Here is a 21419-nt window from a genome sequence, read left to right on the forward strand (position 1 = left end):
CATTCAGATCTGTAGTCAGTATTTACTAAGTTTCTTTTAAGGTAACCTGGAGTTATGGTGGTGAAACCGTTCAGTGAGATAGTCTGCAAATGATTCCCAGGCAAATCAGATTTTTCCTTCCACCTTCTTTTTTCTTTGAGAATAACCAAGGACTTGAATCACTAAGCATTACGTTCTCTCTAAAGCCTTCCTGTTAATCCCAGATTAAATTGAACCTAAATTCTGTAACTGTTTGGTTTTACTTTTCTTTTGCCTTCAAACTGTCTCATAAGTCTGTCTCTTTCTGTCTCAAAACCATTCTGTCCCCTTCACTCAAGTTAAGCCTATGGGTGGTCATCAACATTTTTCATCCTTTGTATTAACACACATACTACACATCTTGTAAAAAGTGTATCCTTTGTATATTAGGCATGAAAGGTAGTGTTTCTATGTGGAAGGGGTATATAAGCAGCAGTTTGGTTGGAAGGGATGAAAGGATGCTAAGAAATGTCAATTGTCAATATCAAAACATTGTCGGGTGGTGATGGAGGTTGGGTAGGGTTAAGGCAAAGAGAGCGACAATCTATTAACCTCAGGTTATCCTTGTCAGATTGGTTTTTCATTTCCCACAACTCATGAGTGAATGAGAACATGTGTCTGAGTAAGAAAACCAGAATGTGAGAGCAGACTGTCCAAGAGAATAACAAAGTTCTTCATGGGCTCCAGAAGAACGTATACCTCCAGTCGTGGGAGCTGGCAAAATCGTCTCATGAGTTAGCGTCCGGGACTGGCCCTTTTGACAGGTAAATATGGAAGGGGTGGGTATTCCCAAAGGTGGAGGAATAAAACTCACCCTTACCTCCTTCAAACCTTTGCTCAAATGCCATCTTTTCAATGATGTCTTTCCAACCGTTCTATTTAAAATTACACTGTATGCCTTTCAAACTTCTTTCCTGCTTTACTTTTCCCCTACAGCTATGACCATTTGATATTGATATATTTTTTTACTTTTTGATCAGGTCTATGATATTTTGGGCCGTCTCTCAAAAACTAGATAGACTTTGTAATCACATCCTAAGTTCTTTCCTAAATGTAATCCTCAAATCTGTCTTATTATAATTTTTGGCTTCCTGGTCCTGGGCACTGCCCCCTCCCCCTAACTTAATGGAAGCCACTTTTGAGGGTATTGGAAACAGCAGGCTGGAGTGGAAAGGTAGAAAAGGAACTCACTTAATCTAAGTCACTTTGCAAACCTGAGAAATCTTAATGGACCTTTTATGCAGAAAAACTTTTTCAGTCTTTTTTTCTTCCAATTAAGATCTAGAAGCAGTTTGATTTTCCGTGCCTTTTCATACCCCAATTCCTTTTCATTTCTGCTTGTAAACTGGTCAGTTCCTGCCTGAACTCAGCTCCTTTTTGTGATACCTTTCTATAAACAGCGAGAAGAACCAACACGTGCTAATATTCTGGGTATTTGCAACTACTTTCCTTAGAGCTATAGGATCATTAAGCACTTTCTTTGCCTTCCAAGTTCAGCTGATAGTTTTACCAAATATTATCACATAACATTGGTCTTTTTCTTTCCAGAGTGATATCTACGCTCCTTCCACCTGCTGCCCAGCTGCTGAGCTAATGCCGTATATTTTCGTTTCTGTTAAGGCAGCACTCGGATGCACCATCTTCAGTATTAGCTGTGATGATGCTGAAGGGCAGGATATGCCACCCCAAAATATGACTGTCGTAGCTCAGGACATGCCGCCTCCAAACATGCTGCTTTGGTACATTGATTATTTTAAGCTGTAGGCACTTGAAAAACAGCAAATGCAGGGAGAAGCTTTTCTCTTTACTCTCCTTATCTGCCTAAAACCACATCCTCTAAAAAACACTCCTGTCAATTGACATAACTCCCCTCCCTCGGAGTCTCATCAACCAGGGAAGATTGACTCTTATCACAGGAGAGGAGACTAGAAATTGATACTACAGCCAGCCAAACTTTGTCACAAACTATTATACCTCCCATCTATCTTTCTAAGGGCCCCTTCATCTTTCCTAAAAATCACTTACTCTCCCCTAAGAGGTCTATATCCCCTCTTTTTTCTCTATTAGGATGGTATTTAAGTCTGAATTCTAAGTCACCTTAGGGAGTTACTCAATTTCCCATGGGTATCTCCCAGGTATACATGAAGTATACCTGTTAATAGATTTCTATTTGTTTCTCTTTTGTTACTGCTTTTTATTACAGGGGTCTCAGCTAAGAACACAGAGGGTAGGGGGAAAATTAGTTTTCCTTCCCTACAGTGCTCAAACACAAAAAAATGACCCAAATACAAGAGAAGTTTATTCCTTGTTCACATAACAAAAGTGGGTATTTCTTGAGTACAGGCAGCTTTCCTCTATGTAGTAATTCAGGGATCCAGAAATTTTCCATGTCACAGCTCTTCCATCCTTTTGGGGCCTGTTATTACTATCATTCAGGCAGCAGAAGAAAGGAGGCATGGAGGGAAGGCTTCCTTTCTCTAAACTCTTGGTCCAGAAATGGCCTACATCACTTTTGTGTACATTCCAGTCACATGGCCACACCTAACTGCAAGGAAGGTTGGAAATACAGTGCCCAGGAAGAATAGAAGACAATTTTGTTGCACAACTAATGGACCATCATACAAAGTCCCCTCCAGGAACCTGCGAAACTCAGAGTCCTTGCATACTGAAGGCAACCAACTTATAGATGCGTAAATCCACTGCTTGTTCATGGCGAGCTCACATTTCACTATGGCCTTTGATTTTTCCCTTCTGTGTGACTTACAGTTTAAAATTTTGCAAGCATTACTCTGCATTTGTCCTTAAGATAACTTTAATTTCTGTGTTTCTGAACCTTCTACTACTTAATTAAAGTGATCTGGAATTCTGATCATAACCCTCAAGTAACTGCTCTCTCCTTATCCATAGATGCCAACTTCTGGCTTCCTGGACATTTTCTAGAGACCACGATTCACAGGTCTGATGAAGAAAAAGAGGCTACACGTTACTGGTCAGAGAATGAACTCTTATGGCTTATGTTTCTTACATTCCTTATCTGAGAGTGAATCCACGTATGGTTGTATGATGTAGATCTTATTTGTATAAGGAATGAATTATTCTAGGCGGTATCGTAGGTCCTATGCAAGTCAACCTTTAGTACATATCATTTATCTTGATGAACTTTGATCAACTGATCTCTTGACCAGTAAGCACTCTGATTCTCCGGTAAGGTTTCGGGTGACCCCAAGAGATTATTATCGCAAAATCAAAGCTGTGTTTCCTTTATCGTCTCTAAATTGCTTGGCCCAATATTTTTTTTGAAATACGTCTGATAAACAAGAAGCTCTGTGAGATGTGGATTTAGATCTGCTAAAATAGAAATACCATAAAATACCATACTCCCCGTCACTATTTTCCCTCTTAGTGTCTTAGCTGCTCCTGCATTATTCACAGAGTAGAAAAATAATTTTTTAATGTTTGATGTCAATTACTTAGATATACTGAAAGAAAATGTGCTGAGATGGTTTGAACACATTATTAACGAAGAAATAAAGAAGCAGGTGTGTTGCTGGAGACGGCAGGAGAGATGGCTGATGGCCCAGGCCCACAGTGCTTCTGGACAACATTGTAAAGGGAGCTAGGTCTACCCGCGGCAAGCCCCCAGCTCCTTCCATCTGGACTCCCACCTTAGCGCATCCCAGGGTCCTTCCTTACTCTCACCTGGCCACGGAAGAATCTCAGCAAAAGGTTTTTTTCAAACCTGATAAAAATTTCAGGTGAAACTTCTCCTTAAATCATGTTCACAAGGAACTCCCTTAAATGAAACAAAATCTTCTGTGGGATGGAAGCAGAATGGCTCCATTTTGTTCATCTAAAAACTGGGTTAATAATCCCAACCTTTCATTAAATTGCAGAGCTCCCATGATAAATATTTGATACTTAGCAGTGTGCTGGGCACAAAGTCAAGGGCAGAACAACTGTTAAATCCCTTCTCTCTCCTTTTCTGGTGGGTAGAGGGATTTGACGCCATTCCTTAACAGCTACCCCTTGCCGTGACTGTCACTTTATTTCTCTTCAGATGGTAGGGTGAGTACAAGGGACTTAATTTATCTTGTTAACTACCCTATCTCTGGCACTAGCAAAGGTGATGTGTTATTAATATACCGCCTTTCAACTGCAAATCCACCCTCTTTGTTCTGCTTTGTGATGCTCGAGCTGTACCCTGTAAACATTTCTCCTTTGATAGCTGGTCAGCGTTAGGCTTTGTCAAGAGAGGGCTGTAGAGAGTAAGATACAGCAGAGGAAGGGGCTTCTTCTGGTTCCCATGTGCTTTCTTCCCTCCTATGATGCGGCTTTTTGGTGGCATATGTGAGTCCCAGTTGCACTTACTCTCTGGAAAGTTTTTCTGACACCACAGCAAACAGCTACCTCTAGACTAGCTCTGGGCTGCAGGCACCCTGGTTAATTTCTCCACCACTCAGCGGGCTACTGACTCCAAGGAGACCTGAATCTCAGCCTTGGGATGGGGAGTGGTGGAAAAGGCTCTATCAAGTTCTTAGTCCCTTCCTGTGTATTCTTTCTCATCCCGGGGGTAGTAGTTGCTCTCTGCACTTGTGTTTTCTCTCATATGCCTTTTAGTAGTCAGTCACCATTTCCTAGTTAATACTACTTTATATAAATATTTTCCTGTTCAAATTACTGGTGTGGGGCTTCCCTGGTGGCGCAGTGGTCGGGAGTCCGCCTGCCGATGCAGGGGACACGGGTTCGTGCCGCGGTCCGGGAAGATCCCACATGCCGCGGAGCGGCTGGGCCCGTGAGCCATGGCCACTGAGCCTGCGCGTCCAGAGCCTGTGCTCCGCAACGGGAGAGGCCACAACAGTGAGAGGCCCGCGTACCACAAAAAAATAAATAAATAAAATAAATAAAGAGTATGAGGCTGATTCTTAGCCCAGATCACAGACCACTTTCAAAATGTGACTAAAGTGTGAGAGAATAGAAGAACACTCATGATCAGATAGCCTCGAAGCAAATGCAATTATCAGGAAAAGATCTAAGAGATGTATTTGTGGGACAGTGGGAATTTTAATCACTCTACAGTTATACAGCTATTAAAACAAAACGGTAGAAAACAGGAAGTGTCTTTAATCAAGTCAAGTCTTTGTGGTGGTGGCTGATGAATATGCAAAAGCTGCTCTGAATTGTGTTTTTAGGGCGTAGAGAAGGGCCACGTAGGCATCCCTAGCAACTGTTTTTAGGTTATAAGAAAGGAACGGATTTGTCAATCAAGGATGCCAAATGCTTAAAGAGATAGAGACATTTTTGATTTTAGGAAACAACAAATCGATTCCTAAACACCTGAGCTCTGGTTTTCAACTTGAAGTATTCCTGGCAATTAGCATTATTGTATTCATTGAGTCAGTCAATGCCCAAAGGCAAAATCCTAAAGTTACGTGAGGCTCTAGAAGAAAATGGCAGAACTCAGAGATGATTCTCTCAAGAAACTTACATCAAGCTTTTCCAGAAATCGCACTTCCTCCGCCAAACTTCCTTTGTAACTGAAGAGACAGATAATTTCCTATACCTTAAACCTTTGCCTATTCCTTGATACTCCCTTAACCCATCATTCTACAGTAATTCTCATTTCTACCTCTATTTTCATTTTTTGGATCCTGTTTAAAATGTATTCAGACATACATATGTTCTCGATTAGAGTCCAAGTTCGAGTGGCTTGTATTACAATGATAGGCAAGTAGATGAATGAATGAATTACATCTGCTCATTCCTTCAAGGTTTGCTGAGTACCTACTACGGCCAGGCACCAGGGAGAGTCAGACACTGATCCCACCTGAAGAAGAATGGTAAGTAGTCTTTGCCCTTGGAAGGTTCTCAATCTGCTGAGGGAGACGCAGCATGTCAACAAATAGCTGCTGTGTAGAGAAACATATGTTCCAGCTATAGGTTAACCCAAATGTGGGGTAATCAACTCTTTCTGAATTTCCCTGCATTACAGATTAGGGAGTGGAGGCACAGAGAAGTTAGGTAATTTGCTGACACTCACAGGACACGAAAGAGTCTGGATATGATCCTAGGAAGTATACCTCCAGGGGTTATACTCTCAATGATCACCATGCTAACTGCTTTTCACATCTGACCTGTCCAAGACTCTCATGGCTAAATAGTTAATATATGGTTTGGATGGTGACAGTCAATCCTTTTAAGTCACTGGTACTTATTTACATGCTGGTGCCCATTTCTCTAAAACAGGTGTAATCCTTCTCACCAAGGACCTCTAAAACAAAGGAAGGCAGTGAAAATCACTCCACATTTATGTAGCTAGAGAAAAAAAAATATGGTAGGAAACAAGAAACTTTTAAAACTCAAGCAAACTCTGTGACTGTGGCTGATGAAGAGGCTGCTCTAAGTTCATGGGTCCAAGAAATGGCACCAAAGTATAGTCTGTACACTGGATAGGAAACCTCTCAGTCACCAAGAAGCCTCATCTCTGCCCTTGAAAAAGAACGTCATCTATTCCCATATCCTCGATCACATGTTCACGCCCTTTAAAAGTGGAAGGAGTGAGATTCACATATGACAAAGTGAAAATCATGCCCTCCAGTTTTGTTAGTTTTCCAGGTGAAATCACAAGAATAAATAAAAAGGGTGATTTACAAAGAACAGGAAAAGAAGTGAAAGCCGATGGGTGGGTCAGGAAGGAATAATGGTCTTTTCTATGTCTTGTCTGGGCTGTGTTCCTAGGAGTGAGCGCCTGACTGTGCGCTCTTTTAGCTCTTTTAGCACCAGTTGAAGACTCACTCTTTTCTCTCCCATCAATGACTCCCTAGTCACTGTATGAAATTCAGGGATCCACTAAATTGCGGATCTGTAAGAAACTCATTCCACTGGGGATGGGTTGTGGGAGGAAAGATGCTGTACGTACAAAGTGCCAAGGATGCCAGGATATCCTGTCTGTAGACTTCAGTGAGGGTCAAAGAATTCAAGGACAATCCATGCTTTAGCCGAGTCTTCAAAGGTGAGTGGTGTTTACAAGCAGGGCAAAGAGGAGAAGAGCATTCCAGACAAGAGGAACCGCTGGAGAAAAGGCCCTTCAGAGAGAAACTATAGTCAGGTCAGTACAGCGATGGTGAAGAACACAGCCAAGGACAGTGATGGATTCTGAGAAATGTCTGAGAGACAGGCAGGGTGTGGTTTTCAAGGGCTCCACGTGTCATGCCAAAGAGTTTGAAGTCTATACCCTTGGCCAGTGGTTGACTCCCCTTTCTACCTATGGATTCACCTAGAGAGCTTTTAAAAAGATAACTAATAATCAAGGCTTACCCAAGCAACTGAGTCAGAATCTCTGGCAGGGGGACCAGATATCAGCTTCCGAGATGATTCAGTGTGCAGTCTGGGCTGGAGATACCGCTGTTGATAATGGGTAGGGGGGATACTTAAAAGGTTTTAAGTAGAGATGTGACGTGGTCAGTTTTTCATTTCATAAGATCACCTTGACTACAGTATGGAAAAGAGGTAGGAGTCATACATGAGGTGATGGAAAGGCAGTTTGGGAGATGAGTGTAAATCAGAATAAAGGCAATCAGGGTCAGAACTAAGGCGATGGCAGTGAGAATACAGACAAGGTAGGTAGCTGCCATTTTCACCTCGGATTTATTGACAGACTGGAAAGGATATGTGGGTGGGGCAGGTTATAAAAATGACCACAAATTTTTCTCATGTCTGCATTCACACCTTGCAATCATTTCATCAAGAACTGCAATCATTTCATCAAGTCTGTTTTCCCAGTCCTTGAATCTGGGCTGGCCCTCTGACTTCCTTTGTCTGGTGGAATGTGGTAGAAGTATATCTGAGTTTCTTCAATAAGTGCTGCTGGGAAAACTGGACAGCTCCATGTAAAAGAATGAAATTAGAACACTCCCTAACACCATACACAAAAATAAACTCAAAATGGATTAAAGACCTAAATGTAAGGCCGGACACTATCAAACTCTTAGAGGAAAACACAGGAATAACACTCTTGGACATAAATCACAGCAAGATCTTTTTTGACCCACCTCCTAGAGTAATGGAAATAAAAACAAAGATAAGCAAATGGGACCTAATGAAACTTAAAAACTTTTGCACAGCAAAGGAAACCACAAACAAGATGAGAAGGCAACCCTCAGAACGGGAGAAAATATTTGCAAATGAATCAATGGACAAAGGATTAATCTCCAAAATATACAAACAGCTCACGCAGTTCAACATCAAAAAGACAAACAACCCAATCAAAAAATGGGTGGAAGACCTAAATAGACATTTCTCCCAAGAAGACATACAGATGGCCAAGAAGCACATGAAAAGCTGCTCAACATCACTAATTATTAGAGAAACGCAAATCAAAACTACAATGAGGTATCGCCTCGCACCAGTTAGAATGGGCATCATTAGAAAATCTACAAACAACAAATGCTGGAGAGGGTGTGGAGAAAAGGGAACCCTCTTGCACTGCTGGTGGGAATGTAAATTGATACGGCCACTATGGAGAACAGTATGGAGGTTCCTTAAAAAACTAAAAATAGAATTACCATACGACCCAGCAATCCCACTACTGGGCATATACTCAGAGAAAACCATAATTCAAAAAGACACATGCACCCCAATGTTCATTGCAGCACTATTTACAATAGCCAGGTCATGGAAGCAACCTAAGTGTCCATTGACAGACATGAATAAAGATGTGGTACACATATACGGTGGAATATTAGCCATAAAAAGGAACTAAATTGGGTCATTTGTAGAGATGTGGATGGACCTAGAGACTGTCACACAGAGTGTGACACAGAAAGAGAAAAACAAATATTGTATATTAACACATATTTGTGGAATCTAGAAAAATGTCACAGAAGAACTGGTTTGCAAGGCAGAAAGAGAGACACAGACGCAGAGAACAAATGTATGGACACCCAGGGGGGAAAGGGGGGGTGGGATGAAGTGGAAGACTGAGATTAACAAACATACACTAATATGTATAAAATAGATAACTAATGAGAACCTGCTGTATAGCACAGGGAACTCTATTTCACTTCGCTGTACAGTAGAAACTAACACAACATTGTAAAACAACTATACCCCAATTTAAAAAAAATATATGAAACAAACAAACAAGAAGTATATCTGAGTTTCAAGTTTGGGTTCAAAGAGCTTTGTAAGTTTCCTCTTGGATCCCTGTGACCCCCAGGCTAGCCAGCTAGACCATAAGAGACACATGGTCCAGCTGTCCTGTCATCCCAGCACACAGCCAACCACTAGTCGTGAGAATGATGGCAGATGCATGAATGAGCCCAGTTGAGATCACCTTCTACGGGAGACTGGTTGGACCTGACCTCTCAAACTGTCCAGTCTCATGCACTTTAGGAATAGCAATTACTGTCATCCAATAAGAGCAACTATTAGGTTGACCAAAAAGTTCGTCTGGGTTTCTCCGTAACACCTTACGGAGAACCCTGAACGAAATTTTTGGCCAACCCAATACTTTTAAAGTTTAAAAACTCATCTCAAACCAGGTTGTTTAAACATCAAAACTGAGACATCTTACAAACAGAAAGGAAACATGGTCAACTTAAAATACAGTGGACCTAGAGTCTGTCATACAGAGTGAAGCCAGAAAGAGAAAAACAAATATAGTATATTGACGCATATATGTGGAATCTTAAAAAAGAAAAAAAGGTACTGATGAACCTAGTTACAGGGCAGGAATAAAGAGGCAGACATAGAGAATGGACTTGAGGACATGGGGTGGGAGGGGGAAGCTGGGGGGAAGTGAGAGTAGCATCGACATATATACACTACCGAATGTAAAACAGATAGCTAGTGGGAAGCAGCCGCATAGCACAGGGAGGTCAGCTCGGTGATTTGCAATGACCTAGAGGGGTGGGATAGGGAGGGTGGGAGGGAGGCTTTTTTTTACTTTTGAAAAAATGTTTCCAATGTATTCCTGTCTTTCCCACAGATTGTATTGTTTCTCTTAATATGTTTTTGTTATTGAGTTTACTAATTACCAATAACCACACAGAGGGAAAAAACTGCATACCACGTCTGAAATTCGTATTTCTGAAATTTAATCCATAACTGCATTTGGACATCTGTCTGGATTATAAGGAGCTTTCTTACTTTCAAAAATCATGCCAGAGAAAGCAAAAGTAATGCTGCTTCATTACTTTACAAAGCCTTTAACAAAAAAAATGTAAATGCTATTTCCTGCCCCAAACATTTTGACAGATCCAAGTTTTGGTCTCTTCTTCACTTTTATCTTTCAATATCATTCATAATGGTTCTGTGTATCATCAGCTAGCTCACTGAGTCACTGGCTGCTTGAGGCCACTTTCTTAGATTTTTATTGCTAAGTTACCACAAATTTAGCAGCTCAGTTCTTCCTTTACCATTTCTGTACGTCAAAAGTGGCTTGATTTTCTGCTTAGGGTGTCACAGGGCCGAAATTAAGGTGCCAGCTTAGGCTTCAGTCTCATCTGTGGCTCAGGATCCTCTTACATTCTCAATGGTTGCTGGTAAAATTTCACTGTAGTTGTAGGACTGAGGTCTCTGTTTTCTTCTAGTCAACTGGGGGCAACTGTCAATAACTAGAGTCCTCCTGCAGTTTCTTGTTACACGGCAGCCCTCAGCTTGGATGGTTGATTTCCTCCAGGCCAGCAGGAGTCCATCTTTCTATTTCTTCTTTTGCAGTCATGTGGGGAAAACACTCTATTTTTAAAGTGCTCACCTGATTAGGTCAGGCCCACCTGGATAATCTCCCTATTTTAAGATCAACTGATTTGGTACCTTACTTACATTTGCAAAATCCTTTTAAAGCAGTGCCTAGATTAGTGTTTGATGGAAGAGCTGGGAGAAGGTGTGTATATACCAGGGCTAAGAATCTTGAAGGGCATCTTAGAATTCTGCCTTTCACAGCCATGCTTAGGAGATCCTCTAATGGCACAACTGGTTGCTAATGAAACTTGGAACAAATAACTCGCATAGCAAGGATTCTATCGTCTGTCTTCCTTCTCACAAGTTTCCCAGTCCATTCCACCATCCAGTTGGATGTTTGAGCTTGTAAGCGCCAAGGGACCACAGGTGTTCTGGAGCTCCTACAGCTCCAGCTGTGTGACTTGGGCAGGTGCCAAGGAGGATTAGCGATAAGAACATTCAACTATAGCACGATACTGAGGAGAGAGGTCACACCTGGGAAAGGCAGCAGCCAAGTTCACAGCCAAGCTAAGGAGAAAGGATGAAGGCTTCCTCATAAGAAGTGTAGTCTTTTCCCATGGAAATTTATGAGTCTAGATATGTCATTCAAAGATATCAAGAAAACTAATATTTTTGAGGCTATGTTTTAGTTTGAAAAAATGATAAACTTTTGGATACAGGACAGTTTTTTATCCTACAGATCTCTGATGAGAAAACTGGAAACAAACATCATTAATTTTTCTTTCAACAAGGCTGTGTCAATTCTCTTACGAGAAACTTTGTCTGGATTTTACATAAAGCCATTTCTATCCCTTCAGAGCACAAAGAATCTGTGAAGAAATCTAGGCAGAACATGGCATTCGGACTTTAATTTTACTCACCTGCAAACTATCCCCTTTCCATCATAACTTTATTTAAATCATGGTTATGTTCTTAATTAACAGTTTAATTGGTTGGTGCTTTCTCAATCCAGTTCTCTGGAGGCATGGTTTTCTGTTTAACTTTGTTTTAATTCTTCAGCAAAACCATAAAATTTAATTAGGAGAGTAACCAGCTTTGTAACAGCAGTTCTCTGTCTAATTAGCTATGCCCTGACCATACTGTCTCAGATTCCATTCAACAATGCACATACACTTTGCATTTGTTCAGGTTTCAGATAAGGCACTGTGAATTTAGCCTAAGCATATATTCCAGTTGCTTTTCACTTTTCCATAAATGCTTGGCTACAGTCAGTGAAATCAGAAAAAGTAACTTAAAGCATTCACATATGCTATTAAACCAACAGCCATCAAAGGCCAACATGTAGGAATGCTATCTTACCGTGCATATTCGTTTCTATTGCTGCAGAACAAATTACCACAAACTCAGCTTAAAATAATACCCATTTATCATCTTACAGTTCTGTAGGTCAGAAGTCCAGACACAGCTGGCTGGATTTTTTCTTCAAGATCTCACTGAGCAAAAATCAAGATAAAAGCTGGGCTGGGATTTCATCTGGACCTCAGGGTTGTCTTCCAGGCTCATAGGGTTGTGGCAGAATTCAGTTCCTTATGGTTGTAGGACTGACATCTCCATTTCCTTGCTGCCTGTCAGCTGCAGAGGCTCTCACATCCTAGCAGCCACTGTCCTTATCACATGGCTCCCATGGGCAGTTCACAACATAGCAGCTTGACTATGTGCCAGGGGGAGCACTTCTCTGACTTCCTCTGCCAACAGCTAGAGAAAACACTCTGCTTTTAAGGGGCTCACCTGATTAGGTTAGGCCCACCCCAGGTAATCTCCCTCCTGCTGCATAATACTTTACATATCAAGAGAATGACTATTCTATCATATTAACAGGCCCCAGCCCACACTCAGAGGAGGGATTATGCAGGGTGTACACTATGGGGCAGAAATGCTGGGGCCACCTTAGAATTCTGTCTACCACACTGTGCTGTAGGGAAAGAAGGCAACTCAAAGCCTCCCAGCAAACCCTCCTCTCTTCCCCTTGGAGGCGGTGTACAGGGTGTGCAAAGGAGCTGTTAACAATGGCCCCAATTCTGTCCCAGCAGCTCCACAGGGCATCAGATGACAGACACTCATATTCTTTCTTCTCTGCAGGCTTTTTTCTCTGCCTGGCCAGAACTGCTGCTTTCTGTAGTGCAAGAGGATCACGCGATGAAATCATATGAATTTAAAACGACCTCAAGTTAACATGATGCTTATTGATAGAAATTTAGTTAAGCTCAGTGCCTCAAACGTCAGCCTAATGAAACAATTTCTTTAGTGAAAGAAATGAAATATGCAGAAAAGAGTTATTATAGCAGGCCCGAATCTGCTAGACTTAGAACGGCCTGCCTGCAAGACGGGCATGGGGACCTAGATTGTGGGAGGGTCCCTACCATCCTAACTGAGAAGAGCAATTCACGGTGCCTAAAGTGTCTGTGCAAACAGTATAGCTCGTGCTGAACACCTGCTCTCCTGCAGGAGCCTGGAATTCTGGTGTGTGTGAGGCAAGGGGGCTACGTAATTAGGCTCAATAAAATCCCCAGGCGCTACCTCTATGGCGAGCTTCACCTGTGTCATCACAACTTGTTACCGAGGGAATTAAGAACATTCTGTGAGACTCTCCTGGAAGACTATTCTTGGAAACCTGTGCCTGGGTTCTCCTGGACTTCATGCCATGTGCCTTTTCTTTTTGCTCATTTTGCTTTGTATCCTTTTGCATAATAAACCATAGGTCTGATTAGGACTATAGGCTGAGCTGTGAGCCTCCTCCTGCAATCACTGAACCTGGGGGTGGTCTTGGTGACCCCTGACTCAAGGAATAAAGTAAGAGCATGATAATGATCACATTCTGAGACCAGGCTCCAATGCCCTGCAAACTTGGCCTTGATCCTCTCCATTGTGAAGACGAGCAGAGTACACAGACTAGAGGTAAGAGGTAGCCTCACCTGGGTTCTAGAGGGTTTGGCACTGCTTAGATGTGTGTTCCAATTCTGCACTGTGACCTGGGGCAAGTTCCTTAGCCTCTGTCTGTCTCTCCCAGTTTCTCTATCTGTAAGATAGCAGTAATGATAGTACCCAATTCATAGGGCCGTTAAAATGAGGCCATTCATAGAAAGCACTTAGCACTGTGACTGGCATGAATTGACTGCAAGGGGCTGGATGTAATTGTGACGTGGACTCACCAGAACACCGTCAACACTGGAATATCAACTCCCCATCCCCCCTTACTCTGCTCCCCTCTTTCCTCACCAGTCCCTCCCCTCTTCTCTCAGTTATCTTCTAAGCTCCTTTGCATACAAACTGTTTCCTCCCCTAGATTATTCCCTTTAAGGACCAAATGGAAACAATAGGCAGAAGCATTTTTAAGTACAAAAAGGGCACAATGTAAATGTACTGTCATTAGGGTCCAGCATCCTGTCTATGCTCAACATCTCTCGGTTCCATCTACAATGACTGATGAGTTTATAAGTTATCCCCACGGTTCTCACTGATGTAATCTTATTGCTTTTTTCTTTTTTTTTTTTTTTTTGCGGTACGCGGGCCTCTCACTGCTGTGGCCTCTCCCGTTGCGGAGCACAGGCTCCGGACGCGCAGGCTCAGCGGCCATGGCTCACGGGCCCAGCCGCTCCGCGGCATGTGGGATCTTCCCGGACCAGGGCACGAACCCGTGTCCCCTGCATCGGCAGGCGGACTCTCAACCACTGCGCCACCAGGGAAGCCCAATCTTATTGCTTTTGATAATGGTAAGTGATCACTGCATACAGAACTATGCAATTTCATTTTTATAACTTTGTAAGGCTCACCATGTAAATATATTCACACATTGGGAGAAAAGTCCTTTGACAAATCACGTTTTCCAATATTTGGTTCAGAATATTTGTTCCTTGGAATACTGCACTCTAAGATGTAAAGGGACTATTGTTTTTTTCCAGTGATATTCCTACAACACAATGGAGCCAGAAACTTCTGCTTGAAACTTGCTTTGTTTTTGTGTAACTTTTGAGTCCCTAGTGGGTTATTCAGAGAGTGTTCAGGTATCGCTGCTGAAAAGGCTATAATGGGGTTGATGATCATATGTGACCAGCGGAAGGTCAATGTCAGTACCCAGAGCAGGGATTCCTTTGAGGGGGAGAGGAGGTTTAGGCAATGCCTGGTGAGCGCAGTCTCTCTGCTATTGGATAAAATCACCACAGTTTGGAATAAGCTCCTGCATCCTCACTCTGACCCCTTCTCATGGGACCCCCAAGCTTAAACAGGACACTGCATGTGTAGGGGCTGCAGATGAGGAAGAAGAAAGGAAATCAATAAAAGTTCAAAACCTCATTTGCAAATAAATTCAATATCTGAAGGGAAGATGTCAAAGAGAAACATCAAAGCAAAAACAAAAGACCAAAAGTCTGATAATTATAAATATCTCCAGGAGCCACTGATTCTGTCATCCCTCCTCCGTCATCCCCCTAACACCGTGTCCAGGTAGAACTGTATGGCAGCCCTAGGACACTTGCTTGTCTATCCCACACTGAAGGTTAATGAGGCCTCCCTTGCAAGTCTCCTTTGCTGTCCATTAAAATGAAGCTAAACCACCACAAACTTCATGGGATGCTTCTGTTCTTGGTAGGCATGGAAGAGAGCCCATCACAACATTTCTCATCATACGCTTTTAGCTTTTAGCTGAAGTTAACACTCAATTATATTGTAGTAATGGGGAGATGAGAAACGCTCTAACTCGAAAAACCATAGCATTCATCAAAGATTGAATAATCAAAGCCCTTCAACCTTTGCCAACAAAAGTCTCTTACCGGACTCACTGAAACATAGCAAAATTAATTAACTTGAATTTCTAGCTTTCTTTTCCTCAACTCAAGTCTGCTTGAAGTTTTAATTAGAAGGAAAGTGTCTAGATGATCAGCAGGGAGATTTCAAGGAGGAGAAGTGAAGCTTTGGAAAATTACAAACTAAATCCATTTGTTAAAAAAATTTTACTGAGCTCCTAGGATATTCAAGACACTCACTGAGAACAGAGCAATGATCAAAAATAGACAAGCTCTCTCATGAAGCTTACATTCTACTAAGGGAGATGGAAAATAAATGAACTAGTAAATAGACAATTGGTCAGATATATAATATTTTGAGTAACCTTAACTATCCTTTAAAGGCACTTTCAAGCTATCTCTTATCATTTTCTTCCCTTGACTAATGAAGTCCAATTATTCAACTCTAGTCAGCAAAACCCTGTAAACACATTATGAGCATAATGATAAGTGAGTGGACACTCGCTTACCTTCAGTTGCTGGTATATTTTCTTCAGTGCATATGCTTCCTCTTCTGTATTGGGAATAAGTCTTATCACCTTATCACTATAAGAAAAGGAAAACAACGGTGATATTTACCTTTCAAAAATAAAGATATAACCATCTCTATCTTCTTACCTTTTAAAAAACTGCCTCTGCATTTAAGAAAAACAGCAAAACTTTGGACTGGCCAGCAGGAATTTTACCCTGTCCTTGTTATTCTCTGATTGTATTGGTCTTTTATTCTCTGTCTGAACACTATTGATTTTTTCATCAGCTTTTGAAGATTACAAACTGACACTCAAGCAGAGAAAGCCCAAAAACACAGGAACAGTGGCAACAGGACAAGAATGCTCATGGTGTCTCAAAGCAGATACCAAGAACGAAAACTCCTGATGACAGGGGAAAAAAACCAAACAAACTGCTTTTTATTTTTTCAATTAATTAATTTATTTATTTTTGGCTGTGTTGGGTCTTCATGGCCGCACACGGGCTTTCTCTAGTTGCGGCAAGCAGGGTCTGCTCTTCATGGTGGTGTGCGGGCTTCTCTTGTTGTGAAGCATGGGCTGTAGAAGCATGGGCTTCAGTAGTTGTGGCACGCGGGCTCAGTAGTTGTGGCTCACGGGCTCTAGAGCACAGGCTCAGTAGTTGTGGTGCACGGGCTTAGTTGCTCCATGGCACGTGGGATCTTCCCAGACCAGGGCTCGAACCCGTGTCTCCTGCATTGGCAGGCGGATTCTTAACCACTGTGCCACCACGGAAGCCCCAAAACTACTTTTTAAATTTAACTTAATACTGAAAAATAATGTGACTTTTGATGAGAGAACCTGTGAAATCCATACACAGCAGAACATTTCTGGTTTGGATTCTTCCCACGTTGAGGACAGTAAAGATAAGCCCATCTCTATGGGGCATTTTATTTCTCAAGTATAGAGCTTCCCAACTGGTATATGGAGGGCCCCCAATTATTTGTGGGTGTGCCATGAGATGCTGATGGCTGTAAAATTTTTTATTTTTTTATTCTTATTTTTCTTAATTTATTTTTTATTGAAGTATAGTTGATTTACAATGTGTTGGTTTCTGGTGTACAGCGAAGTGATTCATTTATACATATAAATGTGTTCTTTTTCATGTTCTATTATGGTTTATGCAATATTCTTAAAGTGATAAAAATTTAAAATCAATTTTTACAGCCATTAAAATTTTACCACAGTTGAATATTTGAACACTCTTTATAGATTCTGAATTGCCTAAGAAGACTGGAGGTGTCATGCTTTCCATCAGAGAGTTCTCTGTGGTGGTGACTGCTCCCCCAGGTGTGCCAGACAGGCATTATCATTTTCTAATTATGTCATGAGGCTCTGGTATATAATAATCACAACTATATATGTATAACTGAAGCACTGTGCTGTACACCTGAAGCTAACACATTGTAAATCACCTATACGTCCATAAAAAAGAAATTCATTTATCATAGTAAAAAAATAATCACAACTGTTCCACGTGCTTTGCATGGAGTACATACTTATTAAATATTTATTAGCAGACTGTATAAAGGAGATCATTGAGAATAATTGGCTTCCAGAGGAAACGTAAGGAAAAACTAAGTACAAGGGGAATGCATATTTTTCATCATCCTCTATGGCATTTAACAATGACTGCAGATAAAGAAGAATGTTATTAATACCACGGATATATATAAAGCACAAAAAAAAACCCTCTAGCAGTTCAGTCACAACTTCTCTCTCCAGCCTCAAAGTTGTATCAGAATAAGAATAGAATTTGCATGCTTTTCCAATGGTTTTACCACTTAGATGAATAGCAGTCTCGAAGGCTAGGTAAGATTAATATGGAGGACATCAGAGCCCAAGGGAGACTTCCAGATGTGTTGGACAGTCATTCGTAAGGGTTGTGTGTCCATTTCCAATCACTTTAGCTGTACTCTTTCAAATGATCCCGTTACACCTTCCTTAGGCCTATGAATTAAAAGACCCCTGGCTTGCTGATGATAATTTAGTATGTTTTAGGTACTCCTATTCAATATGGCTTTGTAGCTTTGATTTCCTCAAAAATCACACAAAGCCACCTCTCACTATCCACGTCACAAAGCCCACTTTTCTGGAAAGAATTAAAAAGTAGAAGGAAAGGAAAAAAATTGAATCCCTGTAAAACAACTCCAAAAAATGACTTTCGGAATTTAAACGTAATTACACCTTTTCTTTTTTTCATTTCTGTTTACACATGTCTCTGGCCTTTGTTTTTCCTGGATTCATCATATCCTGGCCTCTCCCACCTGAACCAACATAATTCTTGGCAAAGAGAAACAACTCCTATGGGTGATACGGTTGTTTCTGAGGGATGGATCACTTGACAGCTTGCTGAAAAACACCTCCATCTGGGGCCCTGTCAGCTCCTCAAGAGCGCAAAGAAAGCAATCTGTGGTTGTTTCACAGCCATGGGCAGATTCTTTTTTTGTTGTTTTTTTTTTTAAGATGATAGATAATTCAACCTGGCAATTGGGTCCTCCTCTGTGAGTGTAAGGTAAAAGGGGACCACCCCTGGGATTATTTAACCCTGAAAGTGATTGTTCAAACCCAGCTTTGTCATTTTTATCACAAAAAGTTCTCTTCATCTCAGCTTGTAGAAATTTTCAGGTGTGACTTGAGAAATGTTACCATTTGGTTACTTATCAAAGAGCAGAGAATAAGGAAAGCTATTTAGGAAAGCCCATGAAATGCCATACTTTTTTGTAAGCCTATAAATTATATTGGTAGACTAGCCAGTAACCAAAACCCAAGAGCTCTTTATTCAGCATGGAAAACCAAATGCCTTCCAAACGCCCCATGTGTTTTACCAAACAGAAAGCTTACTCTCCCTAGATCTGATAGCTAGTCTTTTTCCAAGTGCCGAATAATAATTCAGGACCACAAACAGGAAGTTTTCAGGTAGTGAAGTAGCTACTGGAACTTAGAAAAACTAGCTGTGCACAACTATCATAGAAGGTGAACTGAGGCTTCCTTTATAATTTATCAGTTTTTTCAACCACTACGTGACAACATCATTTTAAGACCACTTGGTTACCCTTTGGGATTAAGACGAGGGTAAATCAGATATTTCTGACTCGGCCTATATAAAGTTGTCAGAGAAAGACTGCAGATGTTTTTAAGTACAGTTTAAGGATGTAGTACAGAGGCGGCAGGGTATCCTAGATAACTAATGTCCCAGTAATTATTAATATGTATCCACTCATGATATACTGGTATTTTGTCCCCTTGTCTTACAGGACAAATGAGGTTATGTTGCTATCATGCTAGCATCAAGTCTGGTTGTAAATTTGACGACTAAACCTTCTGTGCCGTAGCAACCACATTAAAAAAAGTTAATCAATTGCAAAACTATTCTTAAATGTCTAATGAGAATGTATACTCCTAGAGAAGAGAATTCAGCAAGAGAATACCATCTCAAACTTGTTACCATCTGTCTGGGTCTCAGAGTCCTTGTTACAGGAGTGAGGGGTGAACTCCCAGCTGCTTTTTCATTTTATTTTTAAATTTAATTATATATTTTTTTAACTTTTCTGGACTTATTAGTTTCAGGTGTACAACACAGCGATTCAATATTTTTATAGATTACACACCGAAGTTCTTATAAAATATTGACTATTTTCCCTGTGCTGTACATTACATCCCTGTGGCTTATTTTCTAACTAGCAGTTCGTTCCTCTTAACCCCCTTCACCTATTTCTCCCCTCCCCCTATTTCTCTCCCCTCTGGTAACCACTAGTTTGTTCTCTGAATCTACGAGTCTTTTTCTGTTTTGTTATATATATATATTTTAGATTCCACATATAAGTGAAAACACACAGTATTTGTCTTCCTCTGACTTAGTCACTAAGCATAACACCTAAGACTGTGTGGTTGGAGTTGGATGCCAGCTGTAGTCATCGCTATGCCTTGACCACACCTACGGAAGAACATCTGTGTTTGGACAACCTGAGAGTCCTCCTCCTCAGCCTCCTTTTGAAAGACATAAATGTGAAGCTCCAGATTTTTCCTCTAGCTCCTGGCATGACCTTTCACAATTCTATTATCAAACTCTACATTTCTTTGTAAGTTACAGAGCTAGTTTATGAATCCACGTTTATAAAAATTAAAATATTACACGGGATGTGAAATAATAAAGTTCCTCTCCCAGTTCTCTTCCAACCCAAACCTCCCATCTGCCCCTAGTAGCCATTATTAACAGTTTCCTGGGATTCGCGCCAGACTCTTTGCATTTACACATGCACGCATGTGCGCACGTGCACACACACACAGTGATTTGTTTTATAACACTATAATACTAACTTGCTTTTATTTTTCACTTAATTCATTTTAAATGCTATTTTTCACTTAATTTGGTTTTAAAATGCTCCTTTTAAATAAACAACTGGATTCCACATGATATTTTATTTCAGTTTTATACCTATATTCGTAAGGGAGGCTTTTAAAAATCCAACTTTAAAGCATCATGTTCTTTTTGAATCACTTTTGTCTGATTTTGGTACCAACATTATGCTTACTTCATGGGACTAATTAGGGATTTTTTTTTTTTTTTTTTTTTTTTGCGGTAAGCAGGCCTCTCTCACTGTTGTGGCCTCTCCCGTTGTGGAGCACAGGCTCCGGACGCGCAGGCTCAGCGGCCATGGCTCACGGGCCCAGCCGCTCCGCGGCACGTGGGATCTTCCCGGACCGGGGCACGAACCCATGTCCCCTGCATCGGCAGGCGGACTCTCAACCACTGCGCCACAAGGGAAGCCCTAATTAGGGATTTTTTTACCATTGTAATATGCTCTGACAATTTGAATGACACAGAAGTTATGCTTCTGATTGTTTTGTAGAATATACTCATAAAATCTTTAAAGGTGAGGCCTCCTCTTCCTTTTTTTTGTTTTTGTTTTTTCTGGTGGTTGGGGGTTAGATATCTTTTAAATTCTTTTGTGGATAATGGTGTGTTCGGTTCTCTTCTGGGCTTTTGGTAATTTACATTTCCCAGAAAACCATCCACTTATTTTTATAAAATATATTAAACTATTAAAAAGTCTTACAATTTAAGACATATATCTTTCTTTATCTGTAGCTTTGTCCCCTTTTTATGGTATTTGTGGGTTTTTAAAAAATTCCTCAATCAGATTTTGCAAAATTTATTTTATTGGTCCTTTAAAGAATCATTTTGTTTTATTGATCAATTATGTTTATTATATATAAATATATATGTATTTTGAGGTATATATAGTTATATATGTTATATATTAATGTATAACATGTATTTTGATGATACATAGTTATATATAAGCTCATAACTACTACATCTTCTGAATGGAATGAAACTTTTATTCGAACAAAATATCCTTAGAAAAATCAT

The 21419-nt window shown here is 40.8% G+C and overlaps 1 protein-coding gene across 2 annotated transcripts in view; it reads right to left on the bottom strand.

Moving 5' to 3' along the window:
• CPA6 (carboxypeptidase A6) overlaps positions 1-21419 on the bottom strand; it is a 266718-nt gene that overhangs the window by 146317 nt on the left and 98982 nt on the right. For both annotated transcript variants that reach the window (XM_033843105.2, XM_033843104.2), the window contains exon 2: positions 16007-16082. In XM_033843105.2, the coding sequence (XP_033698996.1) occupies positions 16007-16082 (76 nt within the window). The remainder of the gene's footprint in view (positions 1-16006; positions 16083-21419) is intronic.

The sequence above is a fragment of the Tursiops truncatus genome, chromosome 17 (assembly GCF_011762595.2).
Source record: "Tursiops truncatus isolate mTurTru1 chromosome 17, mTurTru1.mat.Y, whole genome shotgun sequence".
In the NCBI taxonomy this organism is placed as follows: domain Eukaryota; kingdom Metazoa; phylum Chordata; class Mammalia; order Artiodactyla; family Delphinidae; genus Tursiops; species Tursiops truncatus.